The 23,386-nt window shown below is 35.9% G+C and overlaps 1 protein-coding gene across 1 annotated transcript in view; it reads right to left on the bottom strand.

Annotated features, from left to right (window-relative positions):
- NLK (nemo like kinase) overlaps nt 1-23,386 on the bottom strand; it is a 147,175-nt gene that overhangs the window by 47,047 nt on the left and 76,742 nt on the right. The window contains exons 2-3 of the mRNA XM_024737276.1: nt 14,400-14,529; nt 5,771-5,826 (exon numbers count right to left, since the gene is read on the bottom strand). Of these exons, the coding sequence (XP_024593044.1) occupies nt 5,771-5,826; nt 14,400-14,529 (186 nt within the window). The remainder of the gene's footprint in view (nt 1-5,770; nt 5,827-14,399; nt 14,530-23,386) is intronic.

Here is a 23,386-nt window from a genome sequence, read left to right as displayed (position 1 = left end):
CTAAAGAAGTCCCAATCAATTGCCAAAAATCCTTCTGTCCTTTCACTATATTGTGCACAGCAGTCACTGCCTCTTAGCCCCAAAAGTCAGGTCCTTGTTAAGGTATTTTTAATTAAAAAAATTTTTTTGGTAAAAAATACATAATAAAAATTACCATTTTAACCAATTTTACGTGCGCCATTCAGTGGCATTAAGCACAATCACAATGTCATGCAACTATCACCACTATCCAATTCTAGAACTTTCTCATCACCCAAACAGAAATTCTTTGTTACGTTTATAAAGTACGCTTCCAATTCCGTCATTCCTTACCACAAAAATCTTTCATTGGGCCCTAAAATGCCTACTGAATAAAGATGAATTTCCTTAGTTCAACATTCAAGGCTCTCTATGACTTGGCCCTAACTAGCTTAATTTCTCATTATTTGTGCATTCTAAACTCTAGCCATTCCCTAAAAGATGCTGATACTTACTCCCTCCATTTGGAATATCCACCCTTCTCAATGTTACCCATCCAAATCCTTGTCATCCTTCCATACTCAACTGAAATGTCTTTTCCCCCACGAAGTCTTGTGTTTTCTTTTAAAGTCCCACATCACCTGTCTATATTCTTTTGGCACATTCTACCATATATAATAGTTTTTTCTTTACATCTTATCTCACCCCACAGACTTGAGGGAAACATTGTTCTTGAGGGAAAACATTAAGAGGCATCAGTGGGTTAAGAGCACTCTTGGCCCATTGGACCAGACAACATGGGTTCAAATCCCAGCTCTATCATTTTTAAGTGACCTTGACCAAGTTATCTACCTCTCTGAGCGATAAAGGTATTTAGAACAATGCCTGACACACTAAATTTTAAAAAATTAAAGAGCCAAAGAGTCAGTAGATACTAAGGTGGTTAAAGTCAGGAATTTTGCTGTTCTTGGATTGTTCTGCTAATTTTTCCTTGGTTTTGTCTTTCTGTGTCTCTGTCCTAGGCTTCAGGGCTAAGGAGCCAGAATTGGTGACAGTGGGTAAGTGAAAGTTTTTGTTTTAAATCATCAAATGCTTTTCAAGTAATCAGCTTGGAAACTAAAATGGGAAAGAGTGAAAAATCAGATCCTCAACACTCTCAGGATATGCAGAATCTTTTCTATCCCTACACTTTCCAATTTATAATTATTATTTACATGATTGTATCCCCCACTAGATTACAAACTTGAAAGGCAGAGACTATCTTATTTATTTAGCACCTACTATATGTTAGGCACTGTTCTAAGTGCTGGGAATACAACAGTGAGCAAAACAGAAAAAAAATTCCTGGTTCTAGGAACATAGTTGATGCTTATGCTTATCGAATAAATGAAGAGGAAATTCTAACAATATGGGAATCTTCAAAACTCCTAAAATGTAGATTTCTGGTCCTTGCTGGTACTGTTGTTGCAGAAAGAGTGTACTTATATATGCATATACACATTTTATTTTGTTTGTTCTTAGCTTTTCACTGGCTCCTAAGATTCCCTGAGGGTTATAGAGCTGTTTCATAGCACTAGGGAATTACATATTGTGTATATAAAATGTAGTATACTAACACTATCAATTAAACTACTGCATCTGGGAGTAGTTTAAGCGATGGCATTACATTATTGCCTACCAAGGACTTTAACTGGCTGAACTGGATGTGTAGGTTCCCTCGCTGCCTTTACGACAAGAAATTCCTGTTTAAACACTGCCTGCACAAGCCAAACCTATTATTCAAACAGGGACATTTCTGAAAGTGAAGGAGAAACTTATTTAGTATTTATACCAGGACATCAGGTAAAATCCAGGAGTCCTAGCAAACTGGGACAAATAGTCATCCCGTTAGACTTCTTGTTTCCATTGGTTTTAGGTTGTAATTGTTTCTAGCACAGAAGACCTGTACCATCCATATTCTTCTCTATAAAATGTTAAGATTATGTTTCAAGTTAAAAAGAAGCTTTTCCCAAAGCAAGCCAAATTTTAAATTCTAGTCCAGTCGGCATCTAGTACTTTCTGGGAAGGGGCCTGTTTATGTTACAGAGTCCAGAATCCTGATGGAAGCATGATAAGTAATGTTTTCTAATCAGACAATTAGAAACTTGTTTCTCTTGGATGAAATTTCAGTAGGCTCAAAGTAATTAAATGCCAAACTGCTTTCATACACATTTCCAAATAGGAACTCAAAGTGCAAAATGAATAATGTAATCCTTTAACAAGCTGAAAGCTCAATTCAGAAAAAATATAATCTTTCTTAATTATTAAAGAATATATTTTCTAGGTGTATATATTGGATTTTAAAACTAAGAAAACACAGAAGCTAAAAGATACTGAGGTCATAGTAGAATTTATTGCTCTTTCCATACCTGACTCATCTGTTGAACCCTGTAGGAAGATTTGTAAACAGTTATAATCATTGTCTTTTACAAAGTTGCTTAAGGAGATATCTAAAGATGCATGGTCTTTCAAAACCCAAGCTAAATCTTTGGTGGGCACTGATATAATCATTTTTATTACAGTTTTAGGGAAAAACATATGATTAACTGTGTGATACCCGTGTTGACACTTATTGTGATTGTGACACCTGATTACATCAAAATGTTCACAGACCTCAGATTTTCTAAAATGATATTAACTATTCAATTAGTTTTTAAAAGACCTGGTTTAAAATACTATTTGTGAAAACTTACATATGCAACATAACATCCTAATTTTCTAGTCTTAGAAAAAAGTGTAATGATATGGTACTGTATGTTCAATGGAAGATTACTAAAGACTATTTCTTTCCCTTTACAACTTAAATAATATGATATATATTTCTGACTCTATAAACTGACTCCTTTATCGACTAAATATTAGGACATCCATTACACAGTACACAGAACTTACCTAAAACAAGAGCCTCAAACAGACCTCAAAAATAGTTTCTTCAAAGCACAATTCCAAGATCATATATTTAAAATTCAAAATATTATCCATTCTAAAATCCTCCAACTTGAAAAAAGCACTGTCTAAAACCATGTGTAATGTGTATGCCATGATTTTGAGATACTATAGCAGGAGCTTCTGGCACAGAAGGATAATATACTAAGGTGAAATCAAACAGTAACTTGAGATCCTATTAATCCTCAGTATTTTTGTGTTGTAGGTAGTAAGTTTTCTTATTTTTCAGAGGGAAACTGAGGGGAAAACTTTTTTTTGCTTTGACTACAACAAATTTATTTGTATTAAAAAGCACAGGACACAGAAAACTTTCTACTTAGAATATTAGAAGAATCAGGCAGAGCATATATGTAATAACTAAGGCATTTCTTACATTTCCATTTAATAGCTGTTCTAAAACACAAAATTTTAGTGTTCTGTTTCCCAAGCTAAACCATGCCTTCCTAAAAAGTCTTTATCATCCTGTAGCAGCTATAGGTTTAATTCTTTTTTATGTTAACAGGATTTGGTGCTTTCCAAATGGCACCACCACTGGAAAACACCTTTTTTCTGTGTATCATTCTACATATAGCTAAAAATTATACAACAGAAAAAAAGAATATTGATGTTTAGGTTTGAAGGTTTTTCCATCTGTAGCCAGCTAACTACTGTGAAAGCACAGGTGTCAATCTTTTAACCTGAAGGTAAATAATTAAATAAAAAAGTAAAACATTTAAGTAAATGGTGTACCAGGGGTTCTATGAATATTTTATGACAAAGGCTTCTAATTTAAAGATTCATGAACAATTTTAGGGAATTTCATAGAAACCTTCTGCTAGCTAATGAAATGGGCTGAAATCAGCTACCAACCACTCATGGTTTTAAACCATAACTATGCTAAAATTTCCTCTGCTCTGCAAGTATTTGAAATAATAATGAATCCAGGATCTCCCAGACTCAAATTATGGCCTATAATAATAAGCGATTGAGAACTCCTAGCACACATAGGGTTTTTAAAGGAATAACAAACCCAAGTACAAAAAATTAATGCCTGATGTAGACAATTCATGCTTGAACTGTAAGACAGACATGGATATAATGAATTAGCTAAGTTCAGTGAAGAAAATCTAAAAATATCTGACATTTATTTAAAATACTCATATTCACCAATTATCTTATATGAAAACATTCTTTCCCCACAGATGGCCTAAGTGCAGTAAAGGGTTAACTCAGCAGATTTGGGTTGCCCCAAACCTACACACATTCCAAAAGTCTTTAGGACTGGTCCCCGACTGGCTCCCGGGAAATAACCTATGAACTCTTGCAATATCCTGCCTCATATGAATGTCTTAGTATACCTGATGCTTTGGCCATACCAGATGGCTTACGTTAACAATGTGATTTATGGTGAACACCTGTTTTTGTTCACCTGGGGCCCTGGGCCAGCTGTATTAGTTCAACCTCTGGGTGAGGAGAAGGGAGGAGGGCTGAAGGCTGAGTTGCTAAGGTCAGTCCCTAAGGCTCACTGACCTCCAATAAAAACCCTGGACACCAAGGCTCAGGTGAGCTGCCCTGGTCAATAACATTTACCTGTGTTGTCATACACTGTTGCTGGGAGAATTAAACTCTATCTGTGCAATTCCACTGGGAGAGGACAACTGGAACTTTGTGTCTGGTTTCTCTTGGATTCTGCCTTAGGTACCTTTTTCCTTTGCTGAGTTTAATCTATATCCTTTTGCTGTAATAAACTGTAACTGTGAGTAGAACAGCTTTCCTGGGTCCTTGAGTCCTTTCACTGAATCATCAACCCTGAGGGTGATCTTGGGGACCCCTGACATACCTGTAAATCCAGTAAAATTCTTATTTAATAAAGAAAATTTCTTAATTTCCAAAGAGGCAGAGACAGTATTACACACTCAGAGGAATGCCTTCTAGTATGTGGATGCCCTTCTCACCAACAAAAAGGATAAAGAAGGTGGCTCCTGGCCAGGTGTAGAAAGTTGCTTCTGCTTAATGAAACAAGTACTGCCCCCATCCTACCAGCTTCCTTCTTTTCTTCAGTGAGGAGCCAGGTAATCTTCAGGAAGTCTAAGAAATGGAATCCTTAATGCTCTCACCTCAGTTGCTACCACTGACCTACAGCTGAGGAGAAAAGAACTTTCTCAATTCTTCTATCCTTAGATTAATTTTATACTTTTAAAAAAAGGGTGTGTCAGAACCATCTGGCCTGGCCCAAGATCTCATTTTTGTATGCCAAGAGGTATACAAAGACACTCTATCAGCCAGGAGCTGGTCAAGGGCCAGTCTCTTCTTTGGAATGTACGGGGGTAGAGCACCCCAAGTCCACTCAGTTAACCCTTTACTGTACAAAGGGATTAGTTCCACAAAGGACTGGTGGGATAAAATATCACCAAGAATTATAGTATTCAAGAGCTCTCTTTAATTTTCACCTTACCCCAAGTGGTGGATAAAAGGGCAGTATTACCTTCTTGACTGATTGGCAGTTGTTGTATAGTGATAAGAGCACTTTATTGAGTTCTACTACAACACAGCTGCCTCAATGGTTTCACCAGCAAAATGGGAATAGCAATACCTATCTCACAAGGCTGTGGGGATTAAATGAAATATCTGTTCAGAAGTCTTGTTTTGTGGTATCACCACTCAGGATATATTGATAATGCTGTGCTCTGTCAGATACTTGGGATTTCAAAATTACCTGGTTCCAGGTACTCAACCACTTCTGCAAGGATGAGATTTAATACACTTCAAGGCATGAACCCCAGAAGGTGCTAGAAGAAGAAATTAATAAAAAATTGCTCCCTTCTTTCACGTTCCCTGGTTAGGATACATTTCTTCAAAATAGTCAATGTGTGGAGGTTGGAGTATGTCAAGGGCAGAGAGTACCTGGGAAAAGGAAAAAAAAAAAAAAAAGCCAAATTTAGAGAAACAAAAAAGAAACAAAATATGACATAAATACAAAAAAACACTATTACCTCATTAATGATCTTAGGCTTGGTTACAACTGAACACTGAGATTAACTAAATTTATCAGTCAAGAAACATGGTCCAAAACATTAAGATAGGTTTTGTAAAATCACTTTCAAAGACGATTTTACTTATGCCAATATCAGAGAGGCAACTGGGTCACACTACGTGCTACCAGGACCCCTGCACAGGGGAGTGCTGGAAAGAAATGCCCGATTTTTTATAATCAGTGTTGCTTTAAGAGCATGAGGAGCCGTATCTACCATTCATTCCTTTACTCCTCTGTTCATAAAATGTTTACTAAGTGCATTCTATCTGGCAGGTACTGTGGGAGGCTCTCGGGGAAAGCTGATGAATAAAACTGATAATCATCCCTGTTCTGGAGACCACGGGAGAGGAAGGCATTAAACAAATAGTTACACAAAAATCTAATTATGACATTTATTATTATGAAGGGAAAAAGTAAAGAGGAGTGGGAGAAAGAGCTTCCCTGAAGCAAAACTACTCTAAGAGTTGAAGGGCGAATAGGTGTTGGTCAGGCAATGTAAAGGCACTGAGGCAAGAAAGAACCAGGCAGATTCTAGAAACATAAATGCCAGTGCTTATGGAACACAGTGGGTGGGAAGAAAATAGACTAGGATAAAACAGAAGAGAAAGGCAGGGTTATATCACACAAAGTCTCTTTAAATTATGGTAAGTGTTTTGGATCTTATTCCAAGTACAAAAAAAGAAGTCACTAGGGTAGGAAAAAAAGACTTTAAGGCATCTGAAATTCAAGTCCTTTATAAAAGCAGCACACTACCAATGTAACTTCTGCCATCGAAACACAACAAACAGGCCTTCTTTCCCTACCAGCTGTTTATCTACTCTTTTAAGCCCCATCTATGATGTCACACCTAAGAATCTGAATCTATCTTGCTAATGAAAACTACCAGGCTCAAAGGATACAGAAGAAATTATTTAACAGGAAATAAACTGTGTAGTACAAGTTCAAATTTTCTGATCTTTAGCTTCGTTTTTTAAGAAAAAAATTTTTTTATTATGGAGAATTTCAAACATATAAAAGTGGGCAGAATAGTATAAAGAATACACATGTAATCAAGACCTGGCCTTAGTAGTTATCTACACATGACCATTCTTGCTTCATCTATGCCCTCCACACTACTTATATAATTTTGAAGAAAATACAAGACTTATTTCACCTATACATCAGTAAATATCTCTAAAAGATAAAAACTTTTAAAAAGTACAATTATCAAATCTGAAAATTTAGTTTTTCAATACCATCAAATATCCAGTGCTCAAATTTCTAATTTTCTTATTTTTAAAAAAAAGTTTGTTAATCTAAATCAGGAGCTGAAGAAGATTTATATACTATGGTTGATTTATGTCTTTCAAGTTTTACCTACAGATTTCTTTCTCTTTTCCCCTTGCAATTTATGTATGGAAGGAACTTTGTTCATTTTAAAGGTTATTCTTTTTTCAGCCAAGAGTTTTTCACTTTAAAATTTTTAATCAAACTAAAACCTCCTGTATTGAAAAAGCTTTCATTCACTTTAAAACCAGTTAAATATAAAGGTTTTAAAATAGTTTAGATGTTTTATAAAGAATATCTATATTTCCTTTCTGAATTAAAATGTTTATACTTAGACTCTTCGTATAAATGGAAAATAACAGATTTTCCAGTTCCTTCAAAGAATAATTTTTATCATATGAAAGATAAATTATTTCATTTCTATATTTTTAAAAACCTATAATTAGCTAGTGTCACAAATTCACATAAATTCATTTCTCATTATGTGACAGAAAAAATTTTAACATGAATATTTGATGCTTGTGGAAGGCAGTTAAAAATTAATGTTTTACTTGACATCTTTTGGACTCTAAGCTCTGTATCTGAACAACATACATCCTGTCTTGGGGGAAAACAGAATGCAATGAGTGACAGCGTCCATTAGACAAAGCTATTTTACACTTCAAATCTATCTGCTATAATTAGAGGTTATCTAAAGGAAAGTGACAACCATACATTTTAAACCTTGACAGAGAAGAATGAGGCTTTCTTACTCCAAATTTGATGAGGCTTTCTGTAGAAAAGCCATATAAAACAGGGTTAGACATTTGCACCAAAGCATTTAGCTATGATTCTTAGCTTTGAAGGTACAATATTTTAAACTCTGCCTGGAATTTTTGAAATGGCTGTTGTCTTATACTCCTGTTCTTTCTACCACCTCAAAATGTTTATCGGATGATGGCATTCCGCAGTGTTCCTAGGTGGCAAAAACAGTGCTTAGACCATTAGAGATGATACATGAATCTCAGAAGTGGTGTAAATGAGGAAGTGAGAAGGAATAGTAGCAGAGTTTCAAACTCCAGACTTCATGCCTGACTCACTATTTAAAAAGCCCAAGTCCTTCTATAACCCCTCTACTATCTGTGGGAATAAAGTACGTGAGATTAGCCTTATGATGTAAATAGGAGGACCCTTATAAAGACTTTGACTTGTAAAGAGTCAAAGTATCCCAAAATACCACAGACTCGTCATAAGATCTCAAATACAAAAAAAAGCAAGCAGACTTGTTTAATTAAAAAATGAACTAAAGCGGGCTTCCCTGGTGGCACAGTGGTTGAGAGTCCGCCTGCCGATGCAGGGGACACGGGTTCGTGCCCCAGTCTGGGAAGATCCCACATGCCGCGGAGCGGCTGGGCCCGTGAGCCATGGCCGCTGAGCCTGCGTGTCTGGAGCCTGTGCTCCGCAACGGGAGAGGCCACAACAGTGAGAGGCCCGCGTACCGCAAAACAAACAAACAAACAAACAAACAAAAATTGCTGTGAATAACTGCAATCCTAAATGTAAAGACTAAAAATTTAACTGTCTGTAGAGTGCATTCCCATATTTAAGCAAAGGAGCTCCCACCTCCCCATTCTCTCACCACCACCCCCACCCGGAATACATTTCAAGTTCTTTAAGGTAGCGACTATTACTATTACTATTTTTTATAGAGTTGTAAGATATAATAAAGTATACAAATCCTAAGTGTATAATCTGATTAATTTTTACATACAAAGTGTATAACAAGATAAATATTTACTCCATGGTTAAAAGCTAGATCAAGAAATTAAGGATTTCAAGGCCCCCCTTGCTCCTTTCCAGTCAAAATCCATCTCTGCTCAGAGGTTACGATTATTCTCATTTCCATCACCACAGACTCCTTTTGCCTGTCCTTGAACTTTATACAAATTGAATCATAATGAGTGAAGACCTTTGTATATGGCTTCTTTCATTTACTGTTACGCCTGTGAGATACACCCATGTGTGGACCCTCATCCTTTTTATTGATGTGCAGTATACCATTATATGAACTAACACAATGTATTTATCCAGAGTACTGCTGGCAAACTTTTCGGTTGTTTCCAAATGGTATCATGAATAAAGTTTCTATGAACAATTTTGTACATGTCCTTTGGTAGATGTATGCAGTCATTTGTCTTGAGTATACCAAAGAGTACAACTGCTGGGTCATTGGGCAGGTGTATATTTAGCTTTAGCAGAAACTGCCAGGTTTCCTAAGTGGTTTTACGAATTTACATTCTCACCAGCAATGATGAGTTTCAGCTGATTCGCATCCTTGCCAACACTGGGTATTGTCAGTCTTTTATTTAAGCCATTCTGGTGAGTATATAGTAGTATCTCACTAGCCTTAATTTACATTTCTCTGATGACTAACAACTTTGAGCAATTTGTCATATGCTTATTAGCCACTTGGTTATCCTTTTATGTGAAATTCTTGATTAAGTCTTTTACTGATGGGTAAAAATTCTTGATCTGTAGAAGCTCTTTATAAGATATATGATGCTTAGATACAGAATTTACAGTCTGAAAAATGTCAAGTAAAATATTTATTTCTAATGGTCTTCCTCAAATGCTAAATATTTATTTTAAAACTTGTTCTATCACATAATATATTTTGGAAACAAGTTTTTTGTTGGATAATGCCTGAGGTCTGTCTTTTCATTCTCTTAAACTTCTGATGAGCATTAATTTTTAATGTTAATGGTGTCCTGTTTAACACTTTTTTAAAAAAAAGGTCAATGCTTTACTTCTCTAGTTAAGAAATCTTTGTTTACTTCAGTCATGAAGACATTTTCCCATGTTTTATTCCAGAAGCTTTGTAACTTTACTTTTCATATTTAAGTCTATGATCCATTTTGAATTAATTTATGTATATGTCAAGAAGTAGATTTTTTTCATATGGATATCTAATTGATTCCAGTTTATTTATTTATTTTTAAAAGTCTTTATTGAATTTGTTACAATATTGCTTCTGTTTCATGTTTTGGTTTTTTGGGCACGAGGCATGCGGGATCTTAGCTCCCCAACCAGAGATCGAACCCGCACCCCCTGCATTGGAAGGCGAAGTCTTAACCACTGGACTGCCAAGAAAGTCCCTGATTCCTGTTTATTGAAATGGATAGCCATTTCCCTCTGGATTGCAGTGGCACCTGTCTTGTATATCAGGTGGACATGTATGTGTATGTCAGTTTATAGACTCTATTCTGTTCTACCCTATTCTGTTCCATTAATCTATTTTTCTGTCCTTGTGCTGCCTTGATTATTATAGCTTCAAGTGTGAATCTCCAACTTCGTTCAACTTCTTCAAGATTGTCGAGTATTTTAGGTCTTTTCCACTTCCATAAACTTTAGAATGTTTGTCAATTTCCACAAACACATACGCATAAAACCCTGCTGGGATTCTCTTTGGGATTACATTGAATACATAGTTCAACTTGGGAAGCACATGGGTATTAACCACAGTGAGTATTCCAATTCATGAACGCAAGAGCCTGTATTATTTTAAATGCATCAAGAATCTGCTCAGTACCACAAATTTTAGGCACAGAGCACACAAGACCAAATCCACTGATAAGTAACTTATTCTAAGTATCCTTTGCCTTTTCACACTCCTTAGCAGCAGAACCATTAGCATTAATAATGTCTGCAGCCAAACAGCTTGTCTGCGTTCAGAGAAGGGTCCTATTGGTATGATTCTTTATCCTACTTATGAACCTAGAGAGGCCTTATTTGAGTTCAGTCAGACTATACAGAGCAAAACAAATGATCCCCCTTTGCCTTCACTACCTCCTCTTTTGCCTCCTCTACTCCAGAACTAAAAGGTTGGGAAAAAGTAACTCCAAGAGAGATCACTGAGGTTACCATTCCAGACTCCGAGATTTCATATTTTATTTCCCTGTCACTTTCACTCACTCACTTACTCTTCAATAGACTGACTACCTACGGTGTGCTTAGTGCTATTGCCTAAGGACAAGAAAAACCCAAGAACTCTATTACAGGGGCTCTTATGCTATTGCCTAAGGACAAGAAAAACCCAAGAACTCTATTACAGGGGCTCTTAGCAGGAATCAATAGGTCCTAAGGAGGCACTGGATGGGCATTAAAGGACTAGTAAAAGTCTAAAATGACATAAAAATGATGTGTATATGTATTTTCCAAAAGGGGGTTCATGGCATTCATCAGATTGTCAAAGAATGAAAAAACCCTCAGTCATCCGTTTTCCATGCCGATAAAATGACAACTCTGTGTGTGTGTGTGTGTGTGTGCGTGCGTGTGTGTACACACACGCACAAGTGCACAGATGGGCAAAGTAGAGAATATTTTGTCAGATTTTATAATAGCTCAGATTCTGACTAGACACTACTGAGAGGCCTGAACAACATCAATCTTTAGAAAGTTAAACCCACTTCTGTTTCTCTAAGTTGCTACATCAAGGCGAACCTATCCCTTTAAGATGAACAACCTTTAAGGAAAAAAATGTGCGTGTGTGTGTGTGTGTGTGTGTGTGTGTGTGTCTCAATCAGTCAGATCACCTGAAATCAATGAATATGATACAATGACTTTGAAGATTCTGTTCAAAAGAAAATCTAAAGGCTTCCAGGGTTTTGCAGCTATTCTCTGTCACATAAAAAGCCATCCAAATTAAAATCCAACCTTCCTACAACAGCCAGGTTAATCTTTCTAAATGCCATTTTCATCATGACATTCCTTTCTTTTCCTTCTATTCAATCAAATGTTAATCTCAAAAGGCTCATCTTAAGGTTTCTCCCTGTTTAAAGCATCTTTGAGATTTTAAGTCCATGACAATTACTCTCTTTTTCTTAATAGTACAATACTTGTCTGTCATCTTTCACCTGAGAAGCTTTAAAAAAATACAGCTACCGGGGTCTCAACCCCAGAGATTACAATGTAGTAGGTCTGGGATGAAACCCATGAATCTGCATTTTTAAGGCTCACTTGGTCATTCGAATATATTTTTAGGTTTGGTTGCCCAGCTTTTCACTATGCGCAGAACACACAGTGTCCTGTATTAATGTTTAACCACGCAGGCAGTCCTCCCACAGCACTGTTATCACAGTATCACATTACTAAACTCCTTGAGGGTAGAAACCCCTAGAAGCTGATGTAGTTTAGGGATATAGGATGTGTACAATAAATGTTTACTGAATTAATGAATATGGGCCCTGAAGCAAGACAGATTTAGACTTCAATCTGTGCCACCTTGACCTTGGGCAAATTACTTAACTAAGCTTTGGTTTCCTCCTCTGTAAAGTAGGGATAATAAGCCCTGTCTGACAAGACTTTTAAGTATTAAATTAATATATATAAAGCATCTACACATTTTCTGACACTTGGTAACAAGTGTTAGAAACACCTGGTCCGCTTCCTTCAAAAAAGGACCATGTTTTGAACTTTTTTTTGTACTCTCCACATGACCTAGCACTGCACTCTGCACACAGGACACAATTAATAAACATCTGTTGTCTTAACTACATCAAATACCAGTTGCCTCTTAGATTGGCATTCCACACATACCAGGTATGCTGGCCCTGAGATACTTTTGTAGATCTCAGTGCACAGCATAAATTCATTATGTATAAAATAGTGGTGCCATGATGTCCCATCTCCAACTATTTGCCTCACTTTTGAACATTCCCACAGAAATCACAAGCACTGTCTTACGATACAGCTCAGGAGCTCGAACAGTAGTTGCTGTGTTTTAATATGTGTGATTTTCAAGACTGCAGTTTGTTTCTTTTCTTACACTACTCACTCTGACACTATCTTTGTAACTTAATTAGTTACTCTATAGGAATGAGTCATGAGCAAAGACAGCAACATATACAGATAGCAGCCTATTACACCATCCCTCCTTTATAAAAGAAGCCAAGATAGGTTTGAATAAACTATTGAAACCCTTAGAAAGTGAATTTCTGATGCCACCTTCAAAATATTGCTTTATTGTGGACCCCTTTACTTGAGTCTCTGACAATGTACATAAGGTTTGTACTCTTTGATGCTGGGGTGGCACTCACTCAGGCAAATTCAAGAAATAACAAAGCAAGCACTAGACATCATTCTAAAATCACTTCCAAAATTTCAGGAAACAGTCATAAAATAGCAACAGGAATGATGTTTTCAAAATTATTGAAACAAACAAACACATTGCTAGGCAGTCCCAACTGAATGAAAGACAAGCAGTTACTTTCTAAAAAAGTTTAAGGAAAATGGATTTCAAGAGGGGTAATCAAGAAAGTGAAATGTGTCAAACCAAGGAGCTTCAAGTGAACGTACTATAAGTTTGATATTCCTAGTTTTACCAAATAGTTCAAACTTTTACAAATTTATCTCTTAAAGTGTGACCTACACTTCGGCCAAAGTTCTTCAGGTTCCTGTGCAAACAAGCAGTCAGACTCACAAGAAATTACTGGTTTCCTGATTTTTATTTCAGCAATTAAAATAGCACTGGTTGAGTACCAAATGCAGAATGTGAGGCAGTTTTTCTTTTCATATGCAACTGAAAACTAAGAGTCCAATGCTAACATCCCCCAGGTAAATTTTACACATACCAAACTTTTAATTCAGGATTAGTTGAGAAGACGCTCTCTCAAACCACTGTGAGTCTATTTCCCCACGAATCCTGCCATCTCTAAACACAGCCATAAATAAGATAAACTATGTTATCTTTAAAAGCTGTATTGTTTTTAAGAGGAGAAACTTTTTTCTCACATCTTTAACCTCTGGTTTAAAATATTAAAAGATATAAATAACATTTAAAATCAGGGGCCCACGTAACGCAAAAAAATAAATAAAAAAAAAAAATCAAATAAAATCAGGGGCCAATTACTTCTATTTAAATCACTCAGACTACGTATTATACTCTATTTTTGTGTTGTACGTTAGTATTGTTCCCAAGCTAAATATTAACATTTGCTTTAAATCAATTAATATTTATCTGTCAATGAATAAATCCTAGAATTCACTTAAACTTGCTCATTCACAAAAAAGGTCTAATTTGTCTCAGGTTTCCAAATCCCTTAATATGGTACATGTACCCTTTTTAACTCTCTTTTGCTCTTTACTAATATAATCAAACATACTTAGGAAATAGTTTATCCCAAACACTGATTTCACTTACATTATCATGTTTAAAAAAACACAACATCTTCAATTCCCGGAAGACCCTTTTGCAAGAGACCAGATTCTGGAAGACGTTGGGCATCTTTTTGAGTGCTACTCTCTTTCCATCTCTTGGATCTGTTACTGACCTAAAGACACAATATTTAGGGGGAGAGGAAGAAAAGACAGAGAAATCAATCCCAAACTTTGTTCTTCAATGTTTCAGAGCATGACAAATACCTTTAAGTTAAAACACTCAATATTAAATCCACTTAATAATGCTTCCGGTATCAGTGAGAAAGATTAAAAAAAGTATAATCAAAGAGAATGTTTAGCCCACCCAACTCATTTGCCATGCTTTTTTCTTTTTTTTAAATCCCTGTCTAAATTTCTATAAACACTTAACCTTCCTGAGAGGTCACTTAGCAATACATCGGAGGTAGGAGGGCTACTAGTGGTAAAGCCATTTTAAAGACGGGAGAAAAAGTATTGAACATTAACACGACTGAAGTCAAATTAGTTTTATGCTTTATTTTCAGAACCAAATTCAAGATGGAAGAAGTGTTCATTCAGATGTGGTCACTTTTAGTTGAATGTAGAGAATACAATTTGAGTATTTTGGTTTCTTATATAAATGAAACATCTTTTAGTAGTACGGGTTTCAGGACACAACAGTGTCCCCTCATGAGTCTGAGTGGCAGCTTAGGGGCTGTAGCTTCTAGGTTATGGTAACTTCTTCCCTTTTGTTTCTCAGTTCTTGGTATGATGGCTGCCCCTTGTGGTTACTCTCTTTAATAGCTCAGTGTCCACCTTTTCTCTCTTTTAGCCTTCTAACACCTATATTGCCAACTCCTTGTATTATATTTCCCTGTGTTGAAATACTAATGTGTTTCCATTTTTCTGATTGGACCCAATCGATACATATTAAATCAAAGAGTTTTGCTAAACATGGCCAATTGGCCATCTGGCTAATCGAGTTTCCATGAATTAACCTAAACCTTTTTTCCTTTGACCCATCATTGATGACTGGTTGTCTTTGTAGAATTTATTCCTGTCAGATTTATTTTGCTAGATTCCTATCATGCTCGGCTACCATTATCTTTCCTTTTCTGTTTCAGCCATTCAATGCTTTGGCTATTCCTCCCAGATTTGTATCATTTTGAAATCTGGTCGGTATGTCATCAATGCCTTTATCCAAGTTGTTAATTAAAGTTTAGAACAGGACTGAGGACAGAGCTCTGCAACAGATACAACACTAGAAGCCATCTATGAGGCCGGCATCCAATCATTAATCTGTGTATGGTTAGTCAATTAATTATTTATTTAATTAACTACAATCACTCAGTTTATTTCATCTTGTCCACAAGGAAATAAGACACTCATCAAATTGACTTCCTGAAAATAAAGCATTCCTATTTTTTACCTAAAAATCATACCAAACTTCTTTATGAATATCATCACTTCTTTATAAATTTATCTTAGTGATTGCTACTTCCTAAGTTCTTGTAAAACTCTTAAACAATGCATTCTAGTATTTTTAAAACAGCATGAGGACTTCACTTTCTCCCACTGATTGAAAATTTGCTAAAACAATTAAATATTATCATTTTCAAGTCTTCAATAGCTTGAAATGTAATTCAACTAGGCTAAGAGACCTAACATTTTTGACTGTTGTTTAAAAAACACCAACCAAAATCCACAACATTGCTTAGAATCCACATAACCTAGGAAAGTAAAATAGGAAGGAAACCAAATATAATATTATATTGACTATTAACATTTTTTTCCTGCTTAAATACACCACTTCTGTAGCTAGATACTAGAGGATAAAAGTCAATGAAACAGCAAGGAAGGGAAATTCTGGATCATACACCGCACAGTAGTTATTGCCTCTAGAGTCTTCTTTAATCTAGAACAGTTAATTAGCATTTCTTTATCTTTTATGACATTGCCATTTTGGAAGAGTACAGGCCAGTTAGTTCGTAGACTGTTCCTCAGTTTGGGTCTACCTGGCATTTTCTTGAGATTAGATTCAGGTTCTGTATTTTTCACAGGAATAACACAGATGTCTTCTTAGCACCACGTTAGGAGGCCCATGAAGTCGATTTTTCCCATTACCGGTGATAACTTTGATCACTTGGATGAGGTGTCTGTCAGGTTTCTCCACTGCAAAGTTACTATTTTTTCCCTTTGTAACTATGTAAATAGGCTATTCCTCATCAAACTCTGACCCACTACCTTTAGCACCCGTGGATGTTTTTTTGCCTGAATCAATGATTATCACTATGATGTTGCCAAATGGTACTTTAATAATTTTTAATATGTCTAACAGCTAGCCTGCGCAATATTAATTTTTAAAAATGAGTAAATTGATTTAACACAATACCCCTTCCAAACACCTCATGCAGCAATACTTTGCAACTTCTGACTTCTTACTGGTCTTGACCCTACTGTGGTGAGGAAAGCTGCTGTAAGATAAACCCACTCCTGGCTCAAGGTTAGTCCTGTGCCTTGTAATGTTTTAAGGTAAAATTCACAAAGCAGCATTTTACTTTATTATTCATGCAAAAGCCAGTCATGCCTGTGGCCCGTAACAATATAATCTCATGAATGTGAATGGCAGTGCGGTAATTTCACGCCATGTTGAGTTTGTTCTCTCTTAACTTGAAGTAGCAGATGCTTTAGTTCAGCACAAACAGTATCACAGAACACACAGATAAGTGTGGAAGCCTGTTACACAGGAATTCTTTTATTTTCTTTGTTACTGAAAGGCTTGCTGTGCTTAGTTTCTCTGCTGCTGCAATACCCTGGTTATTTCAACCGCACTTGTTAATGAAGCTCCAGCTGTAGAGATAATGAACAACATTTAGGGCAACTTTCCTCATATCAGAAAATGGAGCCATCCTTCGACCTACAACTCACTTTTGACCAGTTACTTTCTCTAAAATACTGTTCGCTCTAAATGAAAACAGTGCATCTGTTATTTCATCTGATTACCTTCATAATCATTCAAGTTATATTAATAGGCACTTACTTCCTCAGTTTTAAATTAACATTTGATTCTGTAAACATTACATTAAAAATAATGCTTTAGAAAAACAAAAACAAAAAAATAAAGTTTTAAGGGTTGTGAGAATCTTTTCTTACATCTGTTCCAGGTACATCAATCCTTCTCTGCACTTAGAATTTAAGTTCAACTGCTTTTTAAACAGCCAAAAGAATCCACGAGCCATTCTTCAGAGAGATACAGAGTCAGTCAAAAGAGTACAATACCAAAACAGGAAGCTTTTTAGATATGGTTGTGGTCGTTTTGTTGTAGAGTTTTCTTAATCCCAGGAAACTGTGACCACTGCCACAAATCTGCTTATATTGCTGACAAGCAGAAGAGGTGAAATTAAACAAGAGTAAAACTTATCATTGGAGATACTTTCCCAGGCACTAGAATGTTACATTATAATATCTTTTAATTAGTATAACGAATCAGCAAGAGTCCCCAAGAAATTAAATGCTCCTCACTCATTTTATGTGAAGAATCTTTCCCCCATGTATTTTAGCAGTTTTAAAGTTCATGGTGCTAATACAGGTTTTTAACTATCCAAAGCAAAAAAAAAAAAAAAAGAGAGAGAGAATGCTTCAACTTGGATTAAGAAAATCAGATTCTTCTAATTCTAGTCACATTAACTTGTAATCAGCAATTCTCTATTTTTTGCTATACATACTACAATTGCTACTGTACCAATACAGTACACACCTCAGTAACAGAACTTCCTAGTTAGGCTCTAAATATTTAATTATTGCCTTCACATTCATTTCAAGATTCACTTCCTTAAAAGTTATTTTTACTTGTATTTAGATTAAGTTTCCTTGAGAAAACAATAGCAAACTATGAGACAAAAATAAGTCTAGAAAATGTTTATTTGTCCTTAGTATATATTATATGTTCATGGACACTACAGGTTAAATATGGAATTTATTTGTATGACTCTCTGGTTTTTATAACCAGAACTTCAACAAGCTCTATCTAGCTTGTGTGCACTCTGACATAATATACAGAGTTGCAAACTATTTAGAAGCACAAACCTTCTAGGTTTCCCTGCCCCCACCCAAATACACATAGAAAAGGATTCTCATCTTTCATATTTAGATAATTTGTTCCATCAGTTGGGGTTTTCTGATGTTTGGTTTTTCTTTTTAAATGTTTATCCAAATTTGGTATTTGCTGAGTTAGCTCTATACATAAGAAAGCAATCCTTTTCCTTTAAGACACTTATAAATGATCCCCAAATTTGTTAATCTGATTATTACAAGGAAAAAAAGGTCTTACACAGTAGCCAAACCAAAGCAGTGAAATAGTTCTTTCTTTCTCTCCTATACTAACACTACTGATCAGGAGAAGCAAAACATCTACATTTAACTGGGAGAGTTAATAGGAACTTATCCTCTAACTCTGTGTCTAAGTAAGTATAAACAGCAATGATCCCAGCAGATGAGACACAGCACTGAGCCATGCTCATCTGTAGTGAGAGACCCAGGAAGGGAAGGAGGAAGAATAAGGAACAGGCAAGCCATCCAATATCAAGCTGTCACATTTATTTTCAAATACTTGTTATTGTAAGAGCTAACTTTTAAGACTGCCTCAACTCCCCAAACCAATAACCATTCAGTAAGTTAAAATATAGGTGAAAAATTATTTAATACTAATTATTGTTGTCTTGGGAATATTTTATGGTTCTTTAGAGCATGAATTAATTAGTTCCATCCTTACTGTAGATGCTGGGAAGACAGAGAGACTCTTCCTCCTCAGTCACTGTCATATATCTCTGTGAGAGGGCTTCCCTGGTGGCGCAGTGGTTGAGAGTACGCCTTACCCAAAAAAAAAAAAAAAAAAGTCTCTGTGAGAGTCTGACCGGCCTGCACAAAAGTTGCCACATTGCCTTTGCCTTTTCAAGGGGGATTTTCTCATGTTAGAGGGTGAACATGACATAGCCTAGTCTGCCAAGTTTTCATGGCACACTACCCACAGTCTTCTAGAAATAGACCTGTGAACATTGTATGGGGAGGAAAACCAGCTGCAATGAAGGAAAGGTTTCTGTACAAAACCACAAAGGAAAATAATTCACAACTGCAACTCCTTCTTGCATTTTAACAACTTTGGGCAACAGGAGGTTACAAAGGGTAACCAAAACTAAAACTATGTCACACAAAAATATGCTTGCTTTCAATCCCATTGATGAATTCCTGAAAGATATGTATTCAGTAACAGGAACACTGAGGAATATAAAGATTTTAAAAAAAAATTTAAAGATGGCAGTTTTTGTTGTACATTAGTTTCATAAACGTGGAAGACATCAAATGAAAGAAAAGGACAGTTTTACTCACATAGTAGGTTTATAGGATTATGGCTTTACCAATGTCAAAAATTGTAATGAATTTAGAAACAGAAACTTCACATCATCAGAAAAAGTTTTAAAATTATTATTTTTAAAGATTATTTATATTTTATTTTTGGCTGCGTCAGGTCTTAGTTGTGGCATGCAGGATGTTTGTTGAGCCACGTGGGATCTTTCGTTAAGGCCGGTGAGCTTCTCTCTAGTTGTGGCGTGTGGGTTTTTTTCTCTTCTCTAGTTGTGGCACACAGGCTCCAGGGCATGTGGGCTCTATAGTTGTGGCATGCGGGTTCCAGAGCGCGTGGGCTCTGTAGTTTGGGGCATGCAGGCTCTCTAGTTGAGGTGCGCGAGCTCAGTGTTTGTGGCACACAGGCCTAATTGCCCCGTGGCATGTGGGATCCTAGTTCCCCAACCAGGGATCTAATCCACGTCCCCGGCATTGTAAGGCGGATTCTTTACCACTGGACCACCAGGGAAGTCACAAAAGTTTTGTTTTTAATTGCCATAGAGAATGCTTTATCATTTGATAGTTTAGTGGTTAAGCTAATATTTTAATAATTAACATAAAATGTGAGTCTCAATATGCTATAAGTTAAAAGTAAACTGTCTGAACACACCAACAGTAAACTGCCATTTTTGAAATAAAAGGGAAAATTTGAATATGGTTTAAAATTATGATTATAAATTAAATTTCCATATTTTCTAGAGATGTATATACTAAGTATACATAGGTGAAATGATATGAGATCTAAGATTTGTTTTAAAATGCTACAGTAATAAATATTGTTGAAACAAAGCAAATATTGAAATTATTGAATTTGAGTAGTAAGTTAATGGGGTCTAATTATTCAAAACTAAAGAAAATGTATATTTGTAAAATTACAAAGTAAAAAAATGAAATGAAAAAAAATTAAATGTTATTCATAATAATGTTAAAAATATCCAATACTGGGATTAAACCTAAGAAAAGCTAAGCAAGACTTTTACACAAAAGGACTAAAAAACATCACTGAGAGAAATTAAAGACATAAATAAATGGAGAAACATACCATATTCATGAATTAGAAAACTACTCAATATTGTAAAAATTTCAATTCTCCCCAAATTGACTTACAGACTCAGTGAAATTCAAAACATGAAATGGTTTTCTTTTTGTGAAACTACACAGATTAGTCTTAAAGTTTTTATGGAAATGCAAATATGCCAAGGACAGCTAAGACACCCTTGAAGAAGAATCAGGTGGGAAAAGTTGCTCTACCAGATAAGAAAACTTATTATAAAGCCACAGTAATTTAGCTAATATAATAGACCAATGAAATAGGAATATGGCTCAGAAACAGATTCTCCCATATTTAGACACTTGGCTTATCATAAAGGTGGCTCTGCAGACAGGAAGGTTGTGCCTTAAGCTAGCGTTTCCCAATTTCAAGCCCATCCGTCTAAACACTGCTCTATAATACTGGGGCTAAGACTCTGCAAACCATGTTTTGGTTTTTCCAGCTAGCTTCAGGTTAGACTCTGCTAATAGAGGGCTTTAGAGGAGACTGCAAGGCTGGAGGAGCAAAAAGGAACAGAGGGCTCTTATCCAGATACATACATAATTCCTACAAATCAATTTTTTAAAAGGGCCTGAATAGGCATTTCACAAGAAAGGATTAATTCAAATGGCCAATAAACATATGAAAAGGAGCTTAACCTCATTAGTCATTTGGGAAAGGAAAATTAAAACCAAATGAGAAAGTACGATATAACCACCAAAATGACTAATGTTTAAAAGTCTGCCAATACCAAATGTTTGGTGAAGATGTGGTGCAATGTCAATTCTAATACACTGCTAGTAGAAGTGTAAATTGTACAATCACTTTGGGAAACAGGTTGGTTTTATATACTAAAATGAAAATAAATATACACTGGAACCCAGCAATTTGACTCTCAGGTATATACCCAAAAGGAATTTGTGTACCTATACACTAAGACACAAACAAGTGTGTGTGTCCATGGCAGCCATATCTTTAATACCCTTAAAACTGGAAACAACTCAAATATCCATGAACAGCAAAATGGATAAACAAATTGTTGTATATTCACATAATGGAATACTCTATAGCATTAAAATGAACTACTGCTACATGCAACAACATAGATAAATCTCACAAACATAATTTTGAGCCAAAGAAAACAGTCACAAATGAATAATAAGATTTCTATATAAAAAATATAAGCAAAGTTAAACTCTCATGTTTAGGGATGCACACTTAGTAGACAGAAACTATTAAGAAAGGAAGTGGTTATCATAAAAGTAAGGACAATGGTTATCTTGGGGGGTACTTAATGATGGGGCAGAGAAGAGAGGACTTCTGGGTGCTACCAATGTCTTATTTCTCATATGGATGATGGCTAGAGGTGTGTACTTTGTGATAAATCACAGAGCTGTATGTTTTATTTCGCATTGTTTCTCTCTGTGTGTTATTATATAACTAGAAAGGTAAAGGTTAACTTCCCAGTTAAATTTGAGCATAAAAAAGCATTTTAGATTGAGATCTATATAATGAGTAATTTTTAAAGAGGGTGATTCTTTCCTTTTTTCTTTTTTTTTTTTGCATATAGATACACACCTACACCAGCCCAATGGATTCTATCATAACTTTCCTTGTGCCACTGGTTCATTCTGTAGAGAGGAGTATACATAATATCTTCCTTATGTTTTGATAGAATTCCAAAAGAATTCGCTTGCTTAAAAAAAAACAAACGTCTTCTTCATCATTACACAAGAATATGCTATTAAGGAGCATTCCACAGGACAGTGCTGTCAGCAGAATTATAGCAGAACTACAGTCCCACCCCTAATCTAATCACAATCTCCTAACTTCTATTGTGAAGCAAAATGCTGAAGCAGCTACAATATATAGATGTCCTTCAGGTTTTTAATTAGTTAGCCTTTTAAAAATAACCAAACCCCAAAATATTGCAAATACAAAACAGGAGGCAAGACTTCCAGCTGTGGCAAACTGAAGAAATCAGCAAATCCTCTCCCAACAAAACTACTATAAAACTGGACAAATGTGTCAGAAACAACCATTACAGGACTCCAGAAAACAACTAAAGTCAAATGACAAGTTTAAAAGTGTTTATTTATGAAAAATGTAGAACTCTGGGTAAGAACAGTGGAAGTCAGTGGTGTTACTGCTTTGGGTTGCTCCTTATTCACCCCCCACCCCAAGCACAGTCCATGCAGTACCTGGGAAGTGCTGGCCACGGAAACCAGCGGCTTCACTGCCTGAGTCTGCTGAAGTGATTTGAAATGGAAGGCAAAAAACCCATACCCAGTGGCATTGAGAATAAAACCATTTAAACCCAACTAGAAAAGAAGAGATAAAGCCTACAGCTCTGCTAGCCTGAGGCTGTTGTCCCAGTTGGGAAGAGGTGCAGACTAACAGAAATCCAGAAATTTAATAAGGAGATTCTGGAAATGAGAACCACAGGGGGGCCTGGTAAACTCTCTATGCATTCCTGACTAACTGGGGGCTGCGTATATGCTCAGAGTTGACTGGAGTGGTCCTAAGCTCTCCACCTATCAAGGGCTGACTAGGAGGCTTCCTACATATGAAGGGAAGAAATG

This window comes from Neophocaena asiaeorientalis, unplaced genomic scaffold (genome assembly GCF_003031525.2).
Source record: "Neophocaena asiaeorientalis asiaeorientalis breed wild unplaced genomic scaffold, Neophocaena_asiaeorientalis_V1.1 scaffold129, whole genome shotgun sequence".
Lineage (NCBI taxonomy): Eukaryota > Metazoa > Chordata > Mammalia > Artiodactyla > Phocoenidae > Neophocaena > Neophocaena asiaeorientalis.
Note: the sequence above shows the minus strand (reverse complement) of the source record. Positions and strands in the feature narration are given on the sequence as shown.